We start from the raw sequence: 25,611 nt of genomic DNA on the forward strand, positions 1-25,611 counted from the left end.
TTATGAGCTGAACCAAGCTAACCCAGCTCAGCTTGGCTTGTACCAACTCAAATTCAAATGTTTCAATTCTTAGCTTAGCTCGTAAATCAACATATGAAGATTACAATGATAATTTGATTTTTAGCTTGCTATTCAAAAATCACTAAGTCATTTTTGTAGCTTATATGGTCAGTCCTGCTCACGAGCTTGGGTTCCAAAGTTGACAGGAAAAAACTTGCTAGGTATCATAGATTTTAATGTTACTACATGAAACATGTTAATAGGATTCAAAATATTACTTGTATGCCTGTATTAAAAGCTGCTCTTATTGTTAATCATAATTAAACAGGTGAAGCCTGTTCTGAAATTTAGTGTTTCAGATATTATTATTGCACAACCCACAACATGACAAATTATTAGTAAATTTCATTTCATTATTCAAGGAAAATACTATTATGCTGGCCACTCGAATGAGTGATTTTAAACTTCTATTATTCTTACACATGACTACATGAGTAACTCCGAATTATTGTTATTTGTCCTGTATTCTCACACAATTTGATCTTGTATAATTTCAAGTTTTTCATAGAGTAGTACAGGATTGCTACATGTAAGAGCACTCCATTTTGATTTGAGCCTCATTAATAATATAACTGCAAGGAATCAATATTAGGGGAAGGGTATGTTAGTCATAGACTCATAGCCTATTAGTAGTAGCTTGGGGAATAAGTTAGAGTTTGTTATGAGAGTTATAATATAAATAAGCCTCATTGGGAGGAATAATCATCATGTTGAATGTTGTTGAGGTTATGTTAACGGGAGAGAGTGAGCCTCTCGAAAGCTCATATTAGGAGAAAATCCACCTCTTGTAAGTGGAATTATCCTTCTATTAGTGTAATTCACTTATTATCAATATAATCATCATTGTTCTTCCCTAATTTCTGCCATATTTAGAGCAGTAATCTGGTCATAAACCATGCTAATTCCAAGCAATAACCCTCAATTAGGCAATGAAAGAGTTACTCCTGCTGTTCCTAAATTATAGGTATTGTAGTCTAATTTAAATTATAGGCCACTTTTAAAGTATTGTAGTCTAATTTAAATTATAGGCCACTTTTAAAGTATTGTAGTCTAATTTGATTTGTTGAACTTTGACCGATGGCTTTGATCAATAATTTTGGCTAAGTTTTATTTTATTGTGTACCATCCACACTACAGAAGTATTAATTTGCTGTGAATCTTGTAATTTTCGAAGTATTAGTTGGTCTTATTACTGATTATATATCGACGAAGAAACTTTACAAGGCTTTATTATGTTGATACAGAAAGTAGCTGTTCATTTAGAATGTTTCAAATTCTTGATGTCCTAATCACTTTGATACAATTTCTCTCTGGTTTCCAGGGTAAAGCTCCTTGTCTTGTTATGTAGATGAATAATGTAACACTAGGGTTATCAGGCATGATATTCTATCATACCATTAGATATCTATGTACTAAAACCGATATCAAACTCCACTTCGGTTTACAACAAATGGACTTCTCACTTTATACTTCTTGTTTGTCCATGTGATTGCTCCAAACAGATCTCCTTTAGCAGAAGAAGAGGGAGAGAATGTGACCTCATAGCTCAACCTTTTGGCATCTGCTGTAAATTTTAGTTCATTTGGACTTACATTTACCTCCAGCTCTGCAGGTTTATCTATAGTTACAGTATAGGTTGTGGCTTCATCAGTACCAACATTAGTGACAGTCCTCTTAACTGTAACAGGTTCTGTCGTAGAGTTTATGGATATAGCTATTGATGGATAGTTCATGTTTGATATCATGTCCTTGCTTGAATTTTTAGGACAAGCAAATCCACTAGGAAGTTCAGTTGCAATAAGCTTTATAGCGGAGATATCATATCCATAATAACACAAAAACTGCAAGTAGTCTGCTGGGTCGGTGTCATACACCAGTCCTGGTTGTATTCCTCCAGTCGGGCTTACCTCCCCTGCCCCATAATCATATGGTGTGGCGTTTTCTCCTGTTTGTGTGGTTATTGGCTCTTTTAAATTGTTGATTTGAATTGCTGTCAATAAGGTAAATCCTTCAGTAAGTATACTCAAAATATTTTTAATCGCTTCTTGTCATTTTAAGTTCTGTCTCCACAAGCTGTGCTTAGTTGCAATAAAAATCAGATTTCAGAATGAGCTTTGCAGACTAGTCCACATTTAGTATGAAAATGGAAAAAAAATAAGTTATGTTTTTTTTCAAGTATTAGCAATTAGGATATATGCAAGACTATTTATGGTAACGAACTTCAGATCATTTGCAGGAAGTATAAAGTTTTGATGCTTTGATCACTTACCAGTTGTGATTATAGCAGACCTTACAGCAGCAGGACTCCAGGAGGGATTCTGGGATTTAATGTTGCCAGCAATGCCTGCAACATGAGGGCAAGCCATAGAAGTTCCAGATAGCAGGTTGAATCGAGGAGGCTCTCTGCCTTCAGGCGTGGTTTTCTTTTGATTTGTCATTAGCAAACCATGCTGCTAGGATATTTACTCCTGGAGCTGCAATATCAGGCTGCATAATGTTTGGGATAAAATTTTAGTTAGTTACAAGTAAAACAAAAAATGTTTGTTCTTCAACCAAACAAAAGATGGCCGGTCTTACCTTGAGAAGGTTTTTAAGGCCTGCTGCAGGACCTCTTGCTGAGAAATAGGCAACTGTTGGTGCTGGCTTAAATGCTGGGATTGTTTTTGTAGCTAAGATTGTTGCAACCGAATTTCTTCAACAAGGTTTTTATACAATTATTAGCTCATATAAATACTACATATGAACCGAAAGAAATATACTTGTACATTTTAGTATCTTACTCAGTCGAGTTGATGTATGCAAGGATCTCTGCACTATCCTTTGAGGTAATGACAGTCATTGGGAAGGTTCCTGAATTACTGGCAATTAACCGCGTTTTATCATTAACTATTATAATTCCTACACCGCCACTCTTCTTGACTGCTGTTAGTTTCATTCTGGGGCTATATATACTGTTGTCTGCATGCTGACAAAGCACAATTTTTCCTTTTATCATCTCTGCATCAATTGAGTTTGGGTAGCAATTCCTGGGAATAATACATTAATATTAGTATGCTGAATGACACCAATACACATACTTCTGAAAAAGAAAAAATAAAAAAGGAAATTCTACCTTGCGTCAACTTCAGTTGCAGACTTAGTCTTCGCCAAACTGCCAGATATCAGTGGGTATTTTGGAGACTCTTCAAGCTCAGAGAAGTTAATAGATTCACCCTGAAATTTGGACAAGGAGTCATTTTTACACAGTTTATGAGTTATAGGAGGAAAAGATTATACTACAAACTAAGCTAATGATAATACCTTGATCACTTTGTTGTTGCCTAAGACAATATCAGACTCGAGGTCACGATCTATAGTAGTAGCAGCAACAGTTATGATCCAAGGAGCCACGTTGACAACGGATTGAGGAGAAGGGCCGTCATTCCCTGCAGAGCAGAGCACGGTGATCCCCTTTTGGACTGCATGGAATGCACCTATAGCGATAGGATCAGTGGAGAAATAAGGTGCAAATGAAGATGATGCTCCAAGTGATAAGGACAGCATGTCAACACCATCTGCTATTGCATCATCAAAAGCAGCCAAGATAGCAGATCCAGGGCATCCATCAGGGAAGCACACACGGTACATAGCTATGTGGGATGTTGGAGATCCACCTTTTGCTGCACCGTTAGCCAAGCCATAGTATGAAGCGTTTGCTACTGAGACACCTGCTGCTGTTGATGAAACATGAGTGCCGTGGCCTAATTCATCTCTAGGCGACTGCATTTGTGATTCACTGTCTTCATCTTTATAGTATCTTGCTCCTATCAATTTTCTACATATATGATACACCTTGTGATTACTAAAGATTACAAATACATGCTGTAATAATGTTCTGGAAAAAACTTTAGCATATCTGACTTATTTAATATGCTGGGAAATATATGTATTTATAGTTCCAAACATACTTGTTACAGTCTGAAGTAGTGAAGTTTTGTCCCACCATACACTTCCCTTTCCATCTTGATGGAATTGGATCCATGCCTTCGTCGCTAAAGCTCTCAGATTCTGGCCAGATACCTATGCTTATTTTTATAAAAAAAGATCAGAATGTAAGAAAATGAAAATCACTAGCAGATTTCAATACAGAATGCAGTATATAATACAACTACCTTAGCTTACTACTTAGGATGAAAATAAAAGAAATTTACCTGTATCTAAAATCCCAATAATTGTATCTGATCCTTTAGAGGCTGACACTGGAACTGCATTAAAGCGTGGTTGGGAGTCAATTAATACAGATGTTTCGTACTCTAAGAAATCCCATGAACGCGTTGTATGAAGTTGAAACATAGGATCAGGAAACACTGAAACAACTCCAGGTTGTTTTCTCATTTGACTTGCCTCAGAGACTGATAACCGTGCAGCAAATCCTGAAAACCCATTCTTGTAGCTGTGTACTAATGCTTTCTTATTCCTACAACAAGAATTTCACATAATTAAATCCATCAATTTTAAGCACAGCAAAATTGATCTCGTAAATAACTATGGCTATGTACAGTATGACAGTACGTAAATGATCTAATGCGGTTTATAATACTCCCTTTGTTTCATAATAATCGCAAAATAGTCACTGACACACGTGCCAATACACAACTTTGACCATTAATATTTGTTATTATATATTGTTAAATATTATAAAGGTTTAATATAATGAAAATATACTACCTCCGGTCCAAATTTTGGGTATTATTTGTGAGATATAAAATATTCCAAAATTGCGAGTAATTTGGACCGGAGGTAGTATATAAAGACCAGTAAAAAACTATTTCACATGGCAACATATGTTTTTTATATATAAATTGGTAAAAAAAAAAAAAAATAGTCAAAATAAGCATATGAGTAGTGCAAAAGTCAAATTATTACGATTATTACAAAACAGATGGAGTAGAGAGCATACCTTCTTAACAAAGAGCTAAGAAGCATATCATGGCTATTCTTGTTAGCCCCCATGTACACAATATAAACGTTGCCATTCTGAGGCGGCGTAGTAGTAGCATCACTTTCTTTGTAATGTAAAGAGAAGAAGAACACAAAGTAGAAAATCAAGAAGGAAAGAGATATATTCATGATCATTTTTTTTACAATTAACGTTTAATTTCTTAAGGAAACATGTTTGCACTCATCTCATGCACCTAATGCATCATATATATATAGTGTAGATCGAGTTGTACTGATGCAGTAGAAGAATTCATGATGATCTGATCATGCCATATACAAAAAGTGCGCATGCGTAAACAGCACCAATACTAGTAATAACATAAAGTGCGCCATTATATACTTATCTTGGAGCAGTATATACATGGTGAGTAATGCTAGTGGTTGAATGTGCTAATGAAGATAAGATTATTCATTAAGATAGGATTCAAGTAAATTGAGTAATTAGATATACACTAAATATTAACTTGTATTGCTGCTAAAGTATTTTATGCAAAGCATATTAGATAAAATATACAAGTGAATTTGTGTGCACAAATCAATGCAAGGTGATGAACAAAGGCACCAATGTGCTCTAAATTTGTGGATGGGAACTTTCTTAGTAGTTGGTGTAAGTGGTATTTCAGTGGGAAGAAGAGATACTATGTATGATTTGAAGGGCCTACTCGTGCAAATTCAAATTGGTTCAGATAATCTCCTCATGTTGGCTCTTGATATAGTGTAGTTGATCAAATCAAACAAAAGGCATTAGAATTCCCCCCCCCCCCCCCCCACCCAAAAAAAAAAAAAAAAAACAAAACAAAAATTTTCCTTAAAAAAACTCATAAAATAAACCAAACTAGTTCAAAGGAAAATAAGAAATACAAGTATATAATTTCCTTCCAAAAAAATAATTTAGCTAGTTTTGGTAAAAAAAATCCCCTTCTTTCTCATCTGGATCTCTCCACTCTATTTAAGTAGGTTGAGGACCATGGATTGGAACGAACATCTCTCCACTGGTTTCGAAACCTGGTCTTGAGCTTATCATGAAAATAAGCTAACCACTAATTCAACTAGTATTTTTTGTGATTATTTGTGAAACAAATTGTATATATACTAATTTTTGGGGCCCTTGTTTTTTGGGGGCCCTAAGTTGTCGCCCACCCTGCACCGGCCCATCCCCGCCACTGTGTGTAACATATCTAAAAAAAAATAGCCATAATGATTCAATATACTCCCTCTATTTTTTTTATTATTTCTTTACAGTTATAAGAGCACTCTCATTCATGGGCAAAAAAATGTCCATGAGGAAAATTTAATGGTAAAAATGCTAAAAATGTTATCCCACTCATGAGCAAAAAAAAATATGCCCATGAGGAGATTATCAAATGCCCATAGGAATGGCAAAAATAAATTGCTACAGTACCTATGGGCCCATGAGTGTTTGTGAGAGAAAATATAGGAGAGATGGTGGTATGGTTTTTTTTTTTTTTGTTTAGCCCATGAGTGTGGGAAGAGTTCTTAAATAAAATGCCCATAAGAAAAAATGGAAAAGAGGAGTGAGAAAGTGAGTAGAGAGAGAGTGGCATTTTTATTTTTTGCCCATGAGTGAGAGTGGTCTTAAGGGAACACTTATCAAGATAATTTTTTGGTTATTAATATCAGTGGCGATCCAGTATGGGTTCAGTGGGTTTAGCTGAAACCATACTGGATTTGGGGAAAATTCGTAATTTAGAGGGGAAAAAAACTAAGTTAAATACAAAATGCAACTGATTATAGCACTCATATCTATCTGTTGCTCGGCGGTCATTTCAAATGGGGACGCGGGATCAAACCTCTTACCAAACCATTTGTTATTTTTTTTCCCCAATTTAACAAAATAGCCTGTTTAACTTATTTATTATCTTTTCCTTTTCAATAAAATCAAACCATATAAGTATTATTTTACACCATTATCCTTTTACTTAATAGAAGTATTATTTAATATTATTTCCTTTTAAAAAGAGTATTATATTAGTATATAATATTTTGATAAAAATCAGTTAACAAAACAACATTTCTCGTCCAAAAGAGTAAAAAAAAAATTGTTATATTCGAGAACTTCGAGAGTCCGAACCCATAATGACAAATTCCTGGAATCGCCACTGATTAATATACTATTAAAAATGGAGGGAGTAACAATTTGTTAGCAAATTTTACATGTCAGTAATTAAATATATTAACTATTGATATATTGCATCGGTAAATATGAAATAAGAAGTGTTGTAAATTAAAATAATAATAATAATATTTTTCAAAAAAAAAAAATAATAATAATAATCCTAACAATAATCCTAACTTTATCTCATTCGCCCAAAATAAGAACCGTACGTGATACTTCCGCATCATACGGCTCCGTCCCGAGCTTCCGTCGTCGGCCCGAAATGAGACGGCGGCTAACACGCTAAGATCGGCCACTTAGGCTTTTTGGCTTGCCTTGTTTAGGCTTGGACTTACGGAACCTAAACAGTCCAAAGTGACTTAAAACCGGTTCAACAGGTTAATATTTGTGATTTGAGATTATTGCATACCTGGCACCACATGGTTGGTCAAAATGAAAAAAATAAAAAATAAAAAAAATAAAGAGCAAAATCAAATATTACAAAAATCACCACCACCTTAGCCACCTCCATCCCCACCGATACTCAAATTCCCAAACCCCAGAACTATCACCCCCACCCCCATCCAGGCCACGAAACCACCTCCACTACCCCATCTCGACTCCACCACATCCAACCCAAACCAAACCCAAAAGCACCCACCTACCCAGATCTGAAACTGGACGTGTGAGTGGGAGAGGAGTCGAAAATGGGATGAGGGGAAGGGGAAAGAGCCGAAAAATGGGCGGAGAAGGGGAGGAGGACAGGAAAATAGGTGGGGGAAAGGGAGGAGGGTCGTAAAATGGGTAGAGAAAGGGGAGGAGAGCCAAAACATGGGCGGGGAAAAGGTAGGAGGATCGGAAAATGGGTGGGGAAAGGGACGGCGGCCGAAAATGGGACGGAGAAGGGGAGGGGTGCCGGCGACAGCAGCCTCCCGACGGTGGCAAGAGCTGCTGCTGAGTTTGAGTTTTTTTTTTTTTTTTTAAAGGGTTTTTTTATCACTATAAGAAAATTGTCTTTTCGTAGCGATTATTTTGTAGCGATTGTACATTCGCTACAATATGCAAGTATGTTTGTGAAATACTTAAGCAAATCGTATCATTTTACAATCGTCATGGTTTTCCCATATAAAATCGATACGGAAAACATAATAATACATATACATACTATTTTTGCACATTTATAAAAATTGTGAGAAATCGTGTCATTTACAATCGCCATTAAATCCCAAAAATCGATACAAAAAGCCTTTTCTACACTAGAGATATAAATATTGTTTGACAAAGAATACATAAAATATGTCATAATTTATTGGTGAAACATTTAATATAAAAGTTTGAGATTGCATGTTCAAATCTTGTTCAGATCATATGTATGATTTTTTTTTTTAAAAAGAAAATGAGTTCAACATTTGTAACGATTATAATCGCTACAATAATCACCACCATTGGATATAGTTTTTATATCAATTATTGAGTCCAACCCCAGCGATATTGAAAACCACTGCTAAAGGCTAAGGTGACGGGGGATATTGTATCGAATGATCATTCGTTGGGAAAGTTTTTTGTTACAATTACAATCGATATTAAAGGTTAAACTAATCGTTACGAAAAGGTTATTTTTTTGTAGTGTATTTAAATTTTTGACTTATAATGTGCCAACACTTGTCATACTACTTGTTATAACAAGTTACATGCCTGGTAGGGATCATTGAAAGCAAATTCATGTTAAATTTCAGATAATTAAAAAAATAATTAAAAGTTGAGATTATTTTGGACGAATCTAACAAAATTGGGATTATTCCCGTCAATTTTTTCTAATAATAATAAAAAAAATCTATTAACTATTACTAAAAGAGAATTTTTCTGACATCATACACCCCCTTTCCTATACTACGTGTCACTTCCACATTAAAAAAATTTATGCCATTTTGTTGCATGATGTCATCATTTAAAAAAAAATACAAATTGCATCAAATTATAAAGAAAAACTTTTGTATACACCCGATTTACACTAATATTAGTGTACATCGAGCAGTATAAGGGTAACTTTTAGCTAATTTTAGGGTAACTTTTTGCCTTTTTGGGTAACTTTAAATATCATACAATTTTCATATAAATAGACAACAAGAAAAGTTTTATAAAGGTAATTTAATTACATTCAATCACTAGTAATTGATTTTTAGTCATTTAAAATGTGATTCTTTACTAATAAAGCGTAGATAATTTTTATTTGTATAGGGTTACTTTAATGCATACTGGGGTATGTTTTATTCATTTCAGGGGTAACTTTTGATTATTGTAGGCTATCTTTATAATGGATGTACAAGAATTGTTGTACACCTGATTTTTTTTAAAAGTTTGTGAATTATAAATATTGCATAGATAAGATAATAGATGCATACTATAAATATTGCGATTGACATTTTTATAGTATATCAACATAAATGTGATATTAAATTGTCTTTTAAAAATATCCTATCTGAACAAGATAATGCAAAATATTTTCATATAACTATTGTATACACTTTAAACTACGAGTAGATAATAATGCATACTACTACTATATATTACTAGATGAAGCCCGTGCGATGCACAGTTTGTTTGAATTTTAATTTTTTTTTTTTTTTTTTTTGTATTTATGTGCTAATTTGTTACATATTTAGATAAAATTTCTAATATCAAAAGATAATATTTTATATTTAATTAATTTAAACTTAAAAATATCATTCGCCAATTTTTCTTACGTGGCATTTGAATTAATTAATTCTAAAAGAAATTAATAATTTCTTATTTAATTAGCTACCACTAAAATTTATAATCCTACGTGGCGCACTGAAAAAATTAAAACCTACGTGGCTCTCTAAAAACTCGGGAAAAAACTCCCCTTTATATATAATAGTTTTGTACCCGTGCGATGCCCGAGTTGTTTATTGAATTTTAAGATAAATTTTAATGTATATGTCAAATTTTAAAACATATCATTGATACAACATTACTTAGGAATTGATGTGTTTTTGTGGTGATTTAAACAATAAGTAGGCATGTAATGACTGATAATAACATTGGTGAAAAACATTTCTTGACCCGTAACCTAAAATATTGACCCTGTCCGAAATGACTCTAGATTGTAAATTATATTGTTTTAATTGATTAGAATACATTATAAATAATGGATGTGGTGCATTTTGAGCTAATTCCTTCGCTCCAAAAAAATACTATGATACAAAAAATAAATTTATATGATAATTTATGATTGTAATAATTTTTTTTAATAAAATTATAATTTAATTTGTATATATGAAATATTTATACTTTATCGAAAATAAAACTCTGAATTAACAATTTTATCCTAAAATTCTATCCAAATTTGATTGAAAATAGAATTCTAAATTAATTTTTTTATCATACAAATTGAATTCTATATAACTCTATCCTACGTGGCGCGACACTTGACGAAAAGTTGGAGCGCCAAGTGTCGATATCTCGTTGCCTGGCTAAAAGTTTAGCTTTATATATTAGTTATATATATATATATATATATATATATATATATATATATATATATATATATATATATATATATATATATATATATAGATTAGATTGGTCTATGAATACGGAAACTATCAAAGTGCATAAGATAACCAATCTATCTATTAACTATTACTAAAACAGAAAATTGATGACAACTTCCTTTTTCCAAACTGTGTATGTGTCGCCAGTGGCGGATCCAGGATTCCAAACTAGGGATAGCACTGAACAAAAGGATCGGGAAAAAAAATAAAATTATACACCTATTAACCTGAAACTCAAACTAATTTTAAGCTGATAATAGCACATCAGGTTAATTTTTTGCATATTGTATTGTGATTGTGTCTAAAAAGTTACCATCAAAATTTTGAATAACTATAGATTTTGTGCCGAGTTATTATCACAGATAAATGATACATGTACACAAAATACTTTGTATTACAATCATATAAAATTAGTCAAATTTATAAGATATTATTAATAACTTTTTGTATAGACAAATTATCCATACTATTAATGTTCTTAACCAATTTTTTATGGGAGTTACTTTTATCTAATTGAAATTAAATGTCAAAAAAGTGGAAATTAATAATTTGGGAAGAATCAATATTGTATGGAAGTCATTTTTATCTAAATCTATTTGAATGTAAATGTCAAGAAAGAAAAAAACAATGTCAAGAAAAAGGGAAGTAATTTTGGGATTGAAAAATAATGAAGCAATCTTTAAAAAAAATAGAATTGATAGTTTTCGAGGAAAAAAAAAATGAACCCAAAAAACGCATGGGAGTAGATTTGAACCCCAGCCCAACTGGCTATGAAAGTTTTATTCATCATGTTAGTTACCACTGAAGCAACTCCAGTTCTCTCATAGGGCATGCATTATTTAATCTATACATTGTATTTTAGGCATTTTTGTAAAACAGTTTTTTTTTTCGGGGGTAGCACGTGCCCCCCCGGGTCACAACGTGGATCCGCCAGTGTGAGTTGCGCTCTCATAAAAAAATTTCCCACCAAATACAGTTATGATAGATGTCATATATATTTTTGTTTTTTATAATAGGAATTTGTTATATTTTTTTTTAAATTCTTTTTCATTTTAACCTTTTGACTGTGTCAATCTATATCTATATTTTATATATTAAAGTAATCCCCCATAATTATCCCCAAAGTACATGTGTCATTACCTCATAAAAAAAAATTTCACTAATTTTTTTTTTTTCGGGTTATTAAAAGAAGCTTGTGAAGTTTTAGCCTTATATTTAGGGAAGAGAATAACACACCACCATAGTAATTTAAATAAAATTAAAAAGTGTAGTAGTAAAGAATACAAAATTTTAATTAACACTATATATATAATTTAGATGCATTTTTTATGTTTTGTTTTTACTATGAATGAGTTCGTTTTATACGTATTTTAATAAACGAATAATGAAAGTATTATTGTACTGTAAAACCGTGCATAACACGGGTTCTAACCTAGTAAATAAATAATATAAATAAAAGTATTAATTGATTAATTTATAAATAATTAAGTGTGACTTTAAGTTGGTATGCATGCATTCCTTATAAGAGAAATAGAATGAGAAGTGGAGTATGACAATACTCTCACTATAAAAAAAACATGTAATTTAGAGGAGCAAACCCATTATCTCTGTAACTCCCATTATCATCTATTAGAGATGATGTGAAGAAAAGTCCATCAGATAAGTTATGTTTTTTGTCAAAAATGTACAATTTGCGTGGTGCTACAAATTAATGGTCAAAACAAAGAGGCTAGATTTGCAAGTTATTGTGCTTAGGGCTGAGCAAAACTACCCGAAAAATCGAAAACCCGAAAAATCGAAAACCCGAAAAACCGATCCGTAATCGTTCCAAAAATTAGGGTACCCGATCAGATAACCATAACGGTTCGGGTATCCGTTCTAATAATTTGTTATCGGGTATGGTTATGGGTATCATTTTAAAATTAACGGTTACCCGATCCGAACGATAAGCTTTTTTTTTTTTTTTTTTTTTTTTTTGCTTTTTTTCCTTACTTAAATCTATTAATATAAATCTAAACTTTTATCTTACTTCATAATCACTTTTATAATATCGATGATTGGTAATATTATTAATAATTTGGTTAAGATCATATGGTATTGTTTTTAATTAGTTGTAAATTATATCATAATAACTACATAATTAAGTTTAATTATCATTATTGGATATGTTATTGGGTACCCGATAACCGATCCGAAAATCCGGGTACCCAAATCCGGGTACCCGAACTTATCGGTTCCGGTATAGGTATCACTTTTAGTGATTTTGGTTATCGGGTACCCGAACCGTTAGTACTAATGGTACGGGTACCCGTCCCATGCTCACCCCTAATTGTGCTAATTACTCTCTATGGTCATCCAGGCCAATACACCCGAAAAAACTGCACATACAATCATTGTATGTGTGGAGTAAAATGACAATTTTTCATTGGTAGTTAGGATGGGTCCTAAATTTCACTATTTTCAAATTTCATTCAAATTTGAAATGAAACTTCAAATTAACCTAATGTTTAAAATTCAAATAATTTGTCATTTCCAATGCTAGTGATTTAATATCTTTAATTTTTCTAATAATTTTTTTAAAAAATAATTTGTTCATTTCTTCAACTCAATGAACATTGTTCCAGAGAAAGGGTGAAACAACGACCAAGGCAGATGAAAAATAAACCTTGAAGCTGGTGCATTATCATTGTAGAACCTTGAATTTACATCCATCGCTCAGATTAGTCGATTTAATTAAACAAAATAATTGTAGTTTACGTGATAATATTAAGAATTTTCGACATAAATCAGTTTCGGAGTTTTCGATTATTTGGTGTTCAAATCACTAACTATTCCAATTAACAATAATGCAAAGGTTGTGTTATTATTTGCAAAACATATTTGTTACATATTTTGCAGTTTAATTGACTTATTCTTTCTCCATTAATCGTCTCCAATTATTGAATGGGTCTATTTGCAAAATATACCCATCTTCAATAGACCCATCTTCAATTGAAGTAAATGGGTATTCTTGTTCTTCCTCTTAATTTCAAATGAATTTGGATTTTGTGGTGGAATATAATAATTGTTAAAGGCACATAATTAATCGAAGGCATATTGAATAATAAATAAATAGGAGATCGACTTGAAGGTCGACAGCAGTAATAATGGTCGAAAATGGTTTATGGTCATCGACAATGGCAGAAAACCCCCAAAATATCCAAATAATATTGATTAAAATAGGAAAAATACACTTTAATAATCCAAACTATTGTCGATTTACTTCTAATAATCTCAACTAAGGTTTATTTATTTAAAACCCTAACTATTGGATCAGTTTACCCCTCTAATAGACCCAAAAACCGGTTATCTACTGAAAAGGTAAAAAAAAAATTTGTTTTTAAATGCCACATGTCGCACATGATTGGCCTAATATTAAAAATAATTAAAAAAAACAAAAAAACTAAAAATTGAAAACTTTCCAGCCATCTCCACCGTTAAAACCCAGCCACCTCCACCGTAAAATCCCAGCCAACCCCTACCATGAATTCCCACCGTGAAAACCGGCCGACCACCTCCCTAACCCCCAAAATGGTCGGCTAGTCCTCCCAACCCCCAAACTCACACAATCGATCACCCCCCTGCTGCTTAACCACACTCCTCCCTTCCCCTTCCCTTCGCCGAAAAACCAAAACAAAAAGAAAAAACCTTGGGTGTCGCTCTTACACCCTCAAAACCGCTGGAAAAAGCCTCCCACACCCGTGAAATTGCCCAGGGTGCCGAATTTGAGGGTTGGGGAAGAGAGGAGGGTTGTTTTTCAACGTTGGGAGGTTATTTTCGAGGGAGAGTGGGTGATTTTTGGGGTTGGAGTGGGTCGGTTAGGGGTGGTTTTTGGGGTTAGGTGTGGCTGCCCGGCTGTTTTCGGGGATAGGGGAGACAGCTGGCCGTTTGCCGATGAGATGGGGGTTGGTCGTGGGGTTTTGCGGTGACGGGAGGGGAGGTGTGGCTGTTAGGGTTTTCATTATTTTTTTCCTTTTTTTATTGTTTTTATGTTTTTTCTTTTTTTAATTATAAATCAATCACGTGCTAACACGTGTATTGGTTTACTAAACAAGTCATTGACTTGGTGTTGATCTGCTGGGTCTATTTGACGCAAACTAAGTTAACTAACTCAATAGTTAGGATTATTAAAAAAAAAAAAAAACTTTAGTTGGGATTATTAGAGGTAAATTAGCAATAGTTGGGATTGTTAAAGTGTATTTTTCCTTAAAAATATCTTAGTAACAATGTAGCTATATTTGGTAAGCACATATTTGAAAACGACACACCAATTCATAATATAATATTTGAAAGTTTTTAAGTAGCACCGGCAACTTTGTGATTAAAGCTTTGATTAATTGATAGATATTAGGAGTGTCAATCGGGTTTTCAGTTCAGTTTTGGATCGGTTTATCGGTTTTCGGTTTGTAACGGGTCGGAATTATTAATTGGTCGGTTTTAAATAATTTCGGGTCGGTTCGGTTTGGTTTATTTTTATTACAGTTTCTTTTCGGGTCGGATTTTAATTGGGTCAATTTATAATTGGTTCGGGTCATAATCAGTTCGGGTTAAATTCGATCGGTTTAAAAACGGGGTTTGTCAGTTTAAAGCGGGTTTTGGATCAACACATATCAGGTCCTAATCAGTTCGGGTTGTAATTGGTTCGAGTTGAACTTAGTCGGTTTGACAACTAGTTTTGCCAATTTTCACTACAAGAAAACAGCAAAATTGCGACGGAAAGTTCGTCGTAAACTATGTAAATTCCGTCGTAAATATGGTTTACGACAGAATTCCGTCGTAAATGGTTGTCGGAAAACCCTTTGTAGGAAAATGGACATTTTACGACGGAAATTCCGTCGTAAACCAACTTTACGACGGAAATAATATCGTCGGACTTGGAATTGGCCTTTGATGAAGTTCCGTCGCAAAGCAAGATTACGACGGAATATTCCCTCGCAAAATATAATTTGCGACGGAAATTTCCCTCACAAAATTTAATTTACGACGGAAAATTCCCTCGCAAAATATTATTTGCGACGGAATTTTCCCTCGCAAAATATAATTTACGAGGGAAAATTCCGTCGCAAATTACATTTTGTGAGGGAAAATTCCGTCGCAAATAATATTTTACGATGGAAAATTCCGTCGCAAATAATATTTTACGAGGGAAAATTTCGTCGCAAATAATATTTTGCGAGGGAAAAGTCCGTCGCAAATTATATTTCTAGCCCAAAACAAATTTTTGTAATTTCTGCATTTTCAAACCTGAATTTTTTTAATGATAAATCGACAAAAAAAAACTAAATATTGAGTCCTAAAATTGTTGTTTTAAAAAATATTAATTATCGACCTACGAAATTAGGGTTATGTACATATATATTATAATTATGTCCTAGTACAAAAGATAGTCCACACTTTGGTATCTATACCAAACAAAAACTAGGTTAGAGTGATTCTATGCTAGACTAAAGCTAAGCTACGCAATCGCCTGGAAACCTTGGCCTGCTCCACCACCACCCGGGTCGTTCCTAGGGTCTCGATGCTGAGGATGAATGGTGGAACATGAGTCGTTGTTGTTGAGACGACTCATCATCTCATCGAAACTCTCCTTGTATCTCCTCTACATTTCAGCCATTCGGGCTTCCATTTGAGTTTGGAGAGTTTGCACCCTGTGTTCCATCTGGTCTTGCATTTGAGAAATGACAGACGGCGTGTATTGCTGTGAAGAACGGGAACCTCAACCCTGTTTGCCATAGTAGAGCTCTGTACTTTGGCCAAGTCCCTTCACACGCCCCTTCTTATTGCGCCCACCCACCGACTCCCAGTACAACTCATTGGGACTCTTCTGAATCCCCTGACTCCTTGTTTCTTCGAGCTTCTTCTGGTAGGTGTCCTACAAAATATTGAAGATAAAAAAAATATTGTTAAAAAAACAACCAACAATATGGAGTTATATCGCATACTTTTAGGTGCCTAAGGATAGAAATTAAGAAAATTAAGCACATAAGTCAATTTTCAACCCTCACTCATCCAAAATCATCCAAATTTGGGCTATATCGCTAAAACCATGCCTATTTTATAAGTTTTCAAGAAAATGGACTCGTTCTTTCTTCTAACATTCCAATATCAATTGCTTTTAAGTGCCTAAGGATAGAAATTAAGAGAAATAAGCACATATGTCAATTTTCAACCCTCACTCATCCAAAATCATCCAAATTTGGCCTATATGGCTAAAACCATGCCTATTTTCTAAATTTTCAAGTAAATGGACTCGTTCTTTCTTATAACATTCCAATATCACATAATTTTAATTGCCTAAGGATAGAAATTAAGAGAAATAAGCACATATGTCAATTTTCAACCCTCACTCCTCCAAAATCATCCAAATTTGGCCTATATGGCTAAAACCATGCCTATTTTCTAAGTTTTCAAGCAAATGGACTCGTTCTTTCTTCTAAAATTCCAATATCAATTGCTTTTAAGTGCCTAAGGATAGAAATTAAGAGAAATAAGCACATATGTCAATTTTCAACCCTCACTCCTCCAAAATCATCCAAATTTGGCCTATGTGGCTAAAATCATGCCTATTTTCTAAGTTTTCAAGCAAATGTAAGGTTTATTTCTTCTAACATTCAAATATCAATTGCTTTTAAGTGCCTAAGGATAGAAATTAAGAGAAATAAGCACATGTGTCAAATATCGACCCTAACTCATCCAAAATCATCCAAATTTGGCTTATATGGCTAAAACCATGCCTATTTTCTAAGTTTTCAAGCAAATGTAAGGTTTGTTTCTTCTAAAATTCCAATATCAATTGCTTTTAAGTGCCTAAGGATATAAATTAAGAGAAATAAGCACATAAGTCAATTTTCAACCCTCACTCATCCAAAATCATCCAAATTTGGCCTATATGGCTAAAACCATGCCTATTTTCTAAGTTTTCAAGCAAATGGACTCGTTCTTTCTTATAACATTCCAATATCACATAATTTTAAGTGCCTAAGGATAGAAATTAATATAAATAAGCACATATGTCAATTTTCAACCCTAACTCATCGAAAATTATCAAAATTTGGCCTATATGGCTAAAACCATGCCTATTTTCTAAGTTTTCAAGAAAATGGACTCGTTCTTTCTTATAACATTCCAATATCACATACTTTTAAGTGCCTAAGGATAGAAATTAATAGAAATAAGCACATATGTCAATGTTCGACCCTAACTCATCCAAAATAAGCATATATTTAGTTCTACTTTGCTAATTTGCCATATTTCAACTCATATAATGAGTTTTTACCGCGATCCTTTTTTCTTTGTTGTTGGCAGCCATTTTTCCTTTACCAGGCACTTCCTTGAAGTGTGTCTTCAAGAAAAGATCATGGGCATTTGGTAATTGGCCTTGGTTTTTTGCAGCCTTTATATGTACATGCAGAAAATCAATGAAAACATGTTAGCCCACCAAAATTCATTAATAGACAAATGACATAATTGTTACTGGACATATTGTAGGAACCTTACCATCTTTTTAGCATGTTGTACAAATGACATTGAACCTTGAAAGTGGGTCGGTTCAACGACATTTTCCATGGATCCGCCTCTTCGGTTCTTCTTGTTTTGTTTCGACCGCTTATGATATTTTGGATCGGTGGCAACAATTTTCATCATGCCTTCGTGGACATCCTTATTAAGCCATCTTGGTTTGCAACCATTCAGCCTGTGTGTGATGTTGTAGAACGTGTCACGTAGGCGATTTGCAAACTTTTCTTCGAAAGTGTCCTTCACTTGGTTGTTTAACTCAGGTGCCCACTTGAATTTTTTCTGCAAATCAAGAAAATGTCTTTATTAAAAAATTCAACTCCATCAATATAATTTATAAAACATGTATGATGTTAGGTTAAAGTTATCATACGTTGAACAAGTTCCAAAAGTTCTCTCTCGAATCTTCATCAACCTCTCCATAATTCCTCCAAGGCTGAACATAGTAGCCGGTTAGCGAGTCGGAGAGCACATTCTTCACCGGCCTATCATCAAACCTATAATAAAGGATAGACATTCATGTAAGTAGATAATCAACAAAAAGTGAACAAAACATGGTTAAAGTAATACAAATTCACTTTATCAAAGTAAATACGAATTTAAGGATATTTCATTATACAAATACATACGCACCAAAGTGTGGAAGGGTCCAACTCTAGCAAGTCATTAGGATGCGATTCCTGTAGCTCCTGTTCCTGATGCTGCTGTTGCTCCTTTTGCCCTTGTACATTTCTGACGATTTCTTGAGAGGCCACCAAATCATGTGCCTCCGCTTCCTCCATTGACTCATCCTCGTCAACACGTACAACCGGAGATTTCCCCTTAGACTTTCTCCTCTTGGAAGTTTCTCCTTTATTTCCTCCTCCCATGATGACCACTTGAAAAAGTTATTAGTACCATAATCGCACATTGTAAATTCATAAATTAGATCCATAAGACATTAAAATAATAAAATGAGACCAAAAATGTAATGCAATATTACAAATCCGAGTAGTCATTAAAAACTAAACATTCGAAGAGAATAGTAAAAGGAGTAACTACATATTCTCTTCTTCATTACTCTTATCACTACTACCACTATCATTATCACTATCATTATTACTATCACTAGTGTCATCTAAAAATACATCGATGTCCTCTTCTTCGTCACTGTCATTGGAGCCAATGCTTTCTTCTTCTTCTTCATCGCTTGAGATAATAAAGCCATTGTCATCATCATCATCACTATCAAGTTCATAGTCTGGAATGTCATTTGATGGACAAAGCGTTGCATGTACTTGTGGGGAAGGACCCTGCAAAAACTCTAAATCCACCGGAGCGTCAATCACCGACCTTGTTTGAGTTCTAAATACAGCCCACCATTGAACCCGATCATGTTTAAGGCTAGGGTAAGATGCATAATACACTTGAGACACTTGGTAAGATAAGACAAATGGATCATACTTGGGATACTTCTTAGTATGATTTACTTCGACAAGCTTGTATTGTTCATGAATGTTCATTCCTTTACCACAATCCATCCAACTACAACTAAACAAAATAGTCTTGTACCCTTTTTCGGGACCGGTGTAGACAAGTTCAATTATGTCGTTTAAAATGCCAAAGTACTCTCCCCCGTCCTCACTAGAGACACACACCCCGTAATTCATCGTAGATTTGTGTTTGCCATAGGACTGTGTGTGGAAATTAAAGCCACCGACAAATATCTGGTTCCAAGTTCGAACACGCTTGAAAGGCCTCATAGACAATGCTCGCAACACATCGGAACTTGGTTTTTGTTCTCTCACCTATAACCGTTACGAATACAAGCGTCACACTAATTGAAATGAAATATATTATATTATATTATATTATCACAAATTAATCGAGATGCAATGTTCGAAAAGTATTATCACCTTGTGATGAAACCAATTAGGGAATTCACTTTCGCATTTCTCCATGACATCTTCTCGACGCAAATAAGTTCGAGTACTAAGAATGTAGTCCTCAAACTGCCTAATAGATTAATGACACATGGTTAATCATTGCAGCAATTATCTTAAATTTAAGGGATTTTTAAAAGTTTATCGTAAACATATATACCTTTCGTATTCACCAAGAATGATGGTATTTCTTAAAACGAAAAAATGAGCACGTTCGAGTTCCTTGTCATCTAAATACCGAGTTTTACCCAAATTTGACACGACCCTTATTCACCGTGAACAGCTTTGGGATTTCATCGTTGTCAGCCGGGGATTCCACATTAGCATTCACATTTCGACCTAGATCTCGTGTTTTTGTGTCAACTAACATACATAATATTAAACAAATATATCAAGATTAAACAAATATATCAAGATTAAACTAAACAAATATATCAAGATTAAACTAAACAAGAGAAACATATCATAACACCATACTATTAATATAAACCAAATCAAACCAAACCAAAGTAAACTAATATATTATATTAAACTAAACCAAACCAAACTACCGTTTTATATATTAAATTAAACTAACATATTTCTAAAAAAAATTAAACTACAATAAGGTACTTTATATTTAAATAAATTAAACTAAAACACATTATATTAACATAAACTTAACTAAACTACATTATGTTAAACTAAACTAAACCAAACTAACATTATATTATTTTTTTAAAGAGAAGGGAGCAATTAATTACTTATAAGAGATCACCAATGTCACTAAATTAACCAAACTAAAAGTTATTGAATATCTAACAACCAAATTAAGATACACATATACATTATATTAGGGTTTGTAATGTAACTAACCTTTAGATCTGCACTTCTTTTTAACAATTAAACCAACAAAATTGTACAAATCCTACAACAAAATTAAAACAAAAATAATTAAGGGTTTATAAGTAAACAAAATTAAATTGAAAAAAAAGGGGGAAAGCAAAGGCAACTTACTGTCACGCGGAGGTGGGGCGTCGCCGGAAACAACCAAGGGCCGGTGGGTTCAGTCACGGCTAGGGGACGGAGGTGCGGCTGCGTTATGGGTTCAGCAAATTTTACCATGTTATTCCGGTAGTTTTTTGCAAAAAAAAAAAAAAAAAAAATAATTAATTGACAATTGCACACACTTACCTAGACGCGGCGGCTCGCCGGAAACCACCAGGGCTCGAAAGCTCACCCTTCCTCCCTTCCTCCTTATCTTTCTCTTTCCCGTTCTCTTTCTCCTCTCTCTTTCTTTCCCGTTCTTTTTCTCCTCTCTGTTTCCCGTTCTCTTTCTCGGCGGCTGATGTGCAGGCGTCGCCGGCGTAAAGAAATCACCACCGCCGCCGCGACTTTCTCCTCTCTCCTTCTCTCTCTCCTTCTCTTTCTCTCTCTTCTCGCGCTGCTTCACTTCTCTCTCTGATTTTCAATTATTTCCCCCTTTTTTTTAGGGCAAGGTCGCAATTTCAATTTTGAAAAACTAACAGTAAAATTTACGACGGAATTTATTTCCGTCGAAATTTAAAACTTACGACGGAATATTCCGTCGCAAAACACTTTACGACGGAATATTCCGTCGCAAGTTTTAAATTACGACGGAAATAAATTCCGTCTTAAATTTTACGAGGGAAAAAGCGTCGTAATCGAACTTGAAATTGCGACGAAATATTTTCCGTCGAAAATAACCACCTTTACGACGGAAAATTATATCCGTCGTAAGCATTCCGTCGCAATTTAGCCTATTTCTAGTAGTGTTTAAACGGGTTTCGTTAATGTATATCGTCTAGTATATCCTCAATATTCTTTAATTAGTTATTCCAGTAGAATACGGAGTACTCGTATTAATTAGTTGTTTAACTTTATGTCCCTTTTTTGCATAATGATTTTAAGGATCAAATAATAATAACAAATCTAGAGTTAGCTTTTGATTTAGCTTTTTAATTTTTTAAATACAATATAGTGTTCCATAAGCCATTACTCGTTAGAGTACGTACGATAATATTGTAGCATAAAATTCCAAACCTTTTCAATATAAATACTTTATAATTCAAATTAAACCCTTTTGTTTTACTATTGATAAAATATACCCAAAAAAAAAGAAAAAAAAAAATTCTACGGTCATAACGGGTTACGGACTTACGGATTATAAATGGTTCGGTTATAACTGATTACGGGTTGTAAACGGTTTGATCAAAACTTATTACGGGTTATAAACGGTACAATCCTAACCAGTTACAAGTTGTAAACCATTTGGGTTTATCGGGTTTTTGTCGGGTTTAAACGGTTTTGGTTTACAATGGGTCGGGTTGCTATCGGGTTCAAAAGTACTCGGTTTGGATTGTTTTCATTTTCGGGTTCGTTGTATCAGTTCGGCTTGATATCGGGTACGGTTCATTAACAGTTCTCAAACATTCGAATCGGTTCAGTTTTAGGTTTTAAAAAATCAAGTCAGGTCGGTTTACGGTTTTAAAATAACAGGTCCTTAGCGATTCGGTTTCTTTTCGGAACAATTCAAAACGATTTGGATTCACCAGTTCGGGTCGGTTTTTGACAGCTCTATTAGATATGCAAACATTGACATGTTGTTAGGTGATTCCAAGTTAGATTCCTTAAAAAGCATGTTTTTCCCGTTTAATCTTTTTGTTAATACCCTTGCTGAGATAGCTAATGTGAGAAAGACACAATTAATGGAGAGTAATAAGAAATTAAGGTGAATAAGTAAAGGTAATTAAGTAAATAACAATAGACTTTCACATCAATAATAAGCATTGAATATATAAGATCACAAGTAATAGGATTATAAATTCAACTTCTTCTTTTTTTTTGTGACGAATAAATAATTGAAATTTCATTTAGATTCGAAAAAATATAACAAATAATTATACCATATATTTTAATATATATTGCATGGTACTGGTTTGATAAAATAGTTTTGCTTATTGCAAAATCAAATATCATGATTATATTAAGTTATTATTATTACTATCATTTTTGTCAATCATACTATAATAATTATATTAATAATAATAACTCAATTATCTAATAACAGAGGATGTTGATTCATGAAATTAGTTGTAAACACAATGGATAATTTAGCAATGATAAGTTGTTAGTAACTGAAATAATCATTTAGTGTAAGATGTCATACATGAGCAAAATTATGAATGAATTACTATAAATTTTATTCAAACAAGTAAAAAGTGTTTACTTATCAAAGGAATTTTTAATGTTACGGATTATGAAATTGTAATTTATCGATGTATTATTTCTCCTCAAATCCTTACTAACATCGCTTTGAAAAAATCATCATTGGTGTGAATTTCATTCTATGTAATAAATCAACTGTAAAAAGTCTTCATTTGTACTGTATAACTTCCATATTTAAATGCGACATATCTTATACTTCATCTGTTCTTTATTACTTGACCCGCTTTGACTTTTACACTATTCACCACCCCTCCTTTGACCGTCTTTTGTGAATAATATGTACGGAAATATATTCATGTATGATTTTTTGGATTTTATAATTTTTACTTATGGAGAATTGAAGTTATTGATCGTTAAAGTTTTGCATTGACAAGCGTGATAAAAAAATAGCTCAAGTAAAAAAGAACAGAGAAAGTATAAAATAATGAAACACGGTATATGTTACAACTTAAATAAGCTAATCGTAATTATTAGTATTTAAGGAATCCAATTTGGTTATTGTTAATGCATATTGAATCATCAATAACTCAAAACATATTTTAAGAGTTTAAGTTGTACCCAAAAAAAACATTTTAACATCCAAATTTCTTAAATAAAACTTAAAGATCACAATAGTATTTTGAAATGATAAAATAATAGTAGGAGTTTATAGGTACTATAATGTGAAAAAAACATGAATCATATTCATAAAGCACCTAATCCCAAAATCAAACGCATAACACATAAGACACATAATTATACCTTTGAAGCATGACTTCCATAAAGCTATTGCAAATCAGGGAGAGAATACAGCCCCAAGCGTTACTCCTCTACTTGATCCACGGGATTCCAATGAGTCGTTGATGTGTCTATTTTATATAGTAATCTACCCCCGTCCCTTGGTCATAATTAGAAGTGTTTTTGGCTCTTTAGAGCCACTTTTATTACTAATTGGTGTTTTCTAGTATTTTCGTAGATTTGGTTGACTTTTGCAGGGATTTACACTTTTGGAGTATTTTCCCGAGATATTTTGGAGCAATCACGAACATTGGAGAAGCACGACCAGATTTTATAGCCCAGGGCCGGTTAGAGCCATCGAACCGGTGATTAAGGGCTCGGCATAGGTGATACCGGGACATTTGGACCGAGTATTCAAGACTCAAAGAGGAAACCCATATTGGCCCAAAGAATTGGAGCCCAATCGTATTCCAAATAGTGGCCCAAGAGAGCCGCCCGGCCAAAAAGGCTGGCGCCTTGAGGTGCGCCCGACCGGGCGGGAGAAGCTAAGGTCGGCGCCCGGTGACGCGCCCGGCCGGGCGCGAGATTGGTACTGACAAGCAAAAAGGCGCGCCCGATCGGGCGATGCTTCGCCCGATCGGGCACGTGTAATTATTAGGAGACGATTATCGTCGTTTTAGTTTGTTTTAGTTTAGGATTTGTACGGAGTATAAATACTCCTCCGTAATACGATTTTAGGATCTATCTATCTCTCTCTCTATCTCTCTCTCTCTCTCTCTCTCTCTCTCTCTCTCTCTCTCTCTCTCTCTCTCTCTCTTTACTCTTTCTTTACTCTCTTAATTGTGTTCTTAGATTCTCTCTCTTAAACTTTTGTTCTTAATTACTTTCATTAATCCAGATTTCTTTTGGTAACAATTTCTTCTCTTTTAATTTCAGCTATTTCATTTACTTCTTTGATTATGTTTTGTTTTATTTATTTGATTAGTTTAGTTATGATTATGTCTGAGTAGTTTAATTCTAGGGTTTATGGGGATCCATAATTAATATGAAGGGATAATTTGTTATTATTGATTATTGGTATTGCATGATAATTTCTTATTGAATCGTTTTAATTCTTTGCAATTAGATTATGAATCGAGCAGATGTAATTTGATTGTGAATGTTTAGCAATATTGAATTGATGAATCGAGCATATGTTAATTTAATATTAAAGGATATTTTTAATAGGAACTTAGATCTAGTAAATTGCGAGAGCCTGTTAAATCTATGTTGATTAATAAATTGCGAGAGCCTGTTAATCATGTTATTTGTGCAATGTTAATTGCTAATTATGATGTTTTATCCCGAAATATTAATTATTGGTGAACCTGTGACCCTAGGCCTTCTTATTATTGTTTTTTTTTCTCCCTAAACTTATTCTTCGTAGTATAGAATTTATTCCCAAAAATATTGGTTACTT

General features: G+C 33.6%; 1 protein-coding gene across 1 annotated transcript; it reads right to left on the bottom strand.

Moving 5' to 3' along the window:
- Positions 1-1,225: 1,225 nt before the first annotated feature.
- On the bottom strand, positions 1,226-5,229 carry LOC110735197 (CO(2)-response secreted protease-like). Its single transcript, XM_021915368.1, is given in 10 exon segments — positions 1,226-2,050; positions 2,330-2,486; positions 2,488-2,547; positions 2,638-2,752; positions 2,841-3,086; positions 3,173-3,273; positions 3,361-3,874; positions 4,008-4,119; positions 4,251-4,516; positions 5,000-5,229. Coding segments are annotated over 10 exon segments (2,313 nt in total). The 5' UTR covers positions 5,176-5,229; the 3' UTR covers positions 1,226-1,484.
- Between the last annotated feature and the right edge of the window lie 20,382 nt (positions 5,230-25,611).

This window comes from Chenopodium quinoa, unplaced genomic scaffold (genome assembly GCF_001683475.1).
Source record: "Chenopodium quinoa cultivar QQ74 unplaced genomic scaffold, ASM168347v1, whole genome shotgun sequence".
Lineage (NCBI taxonomy): Eukaryota > Viridiplantae > Streptophyta > Magnoliopsida > Caryophyllales > Amaranthaceae > Chenopodium > Chenopodium quinoa.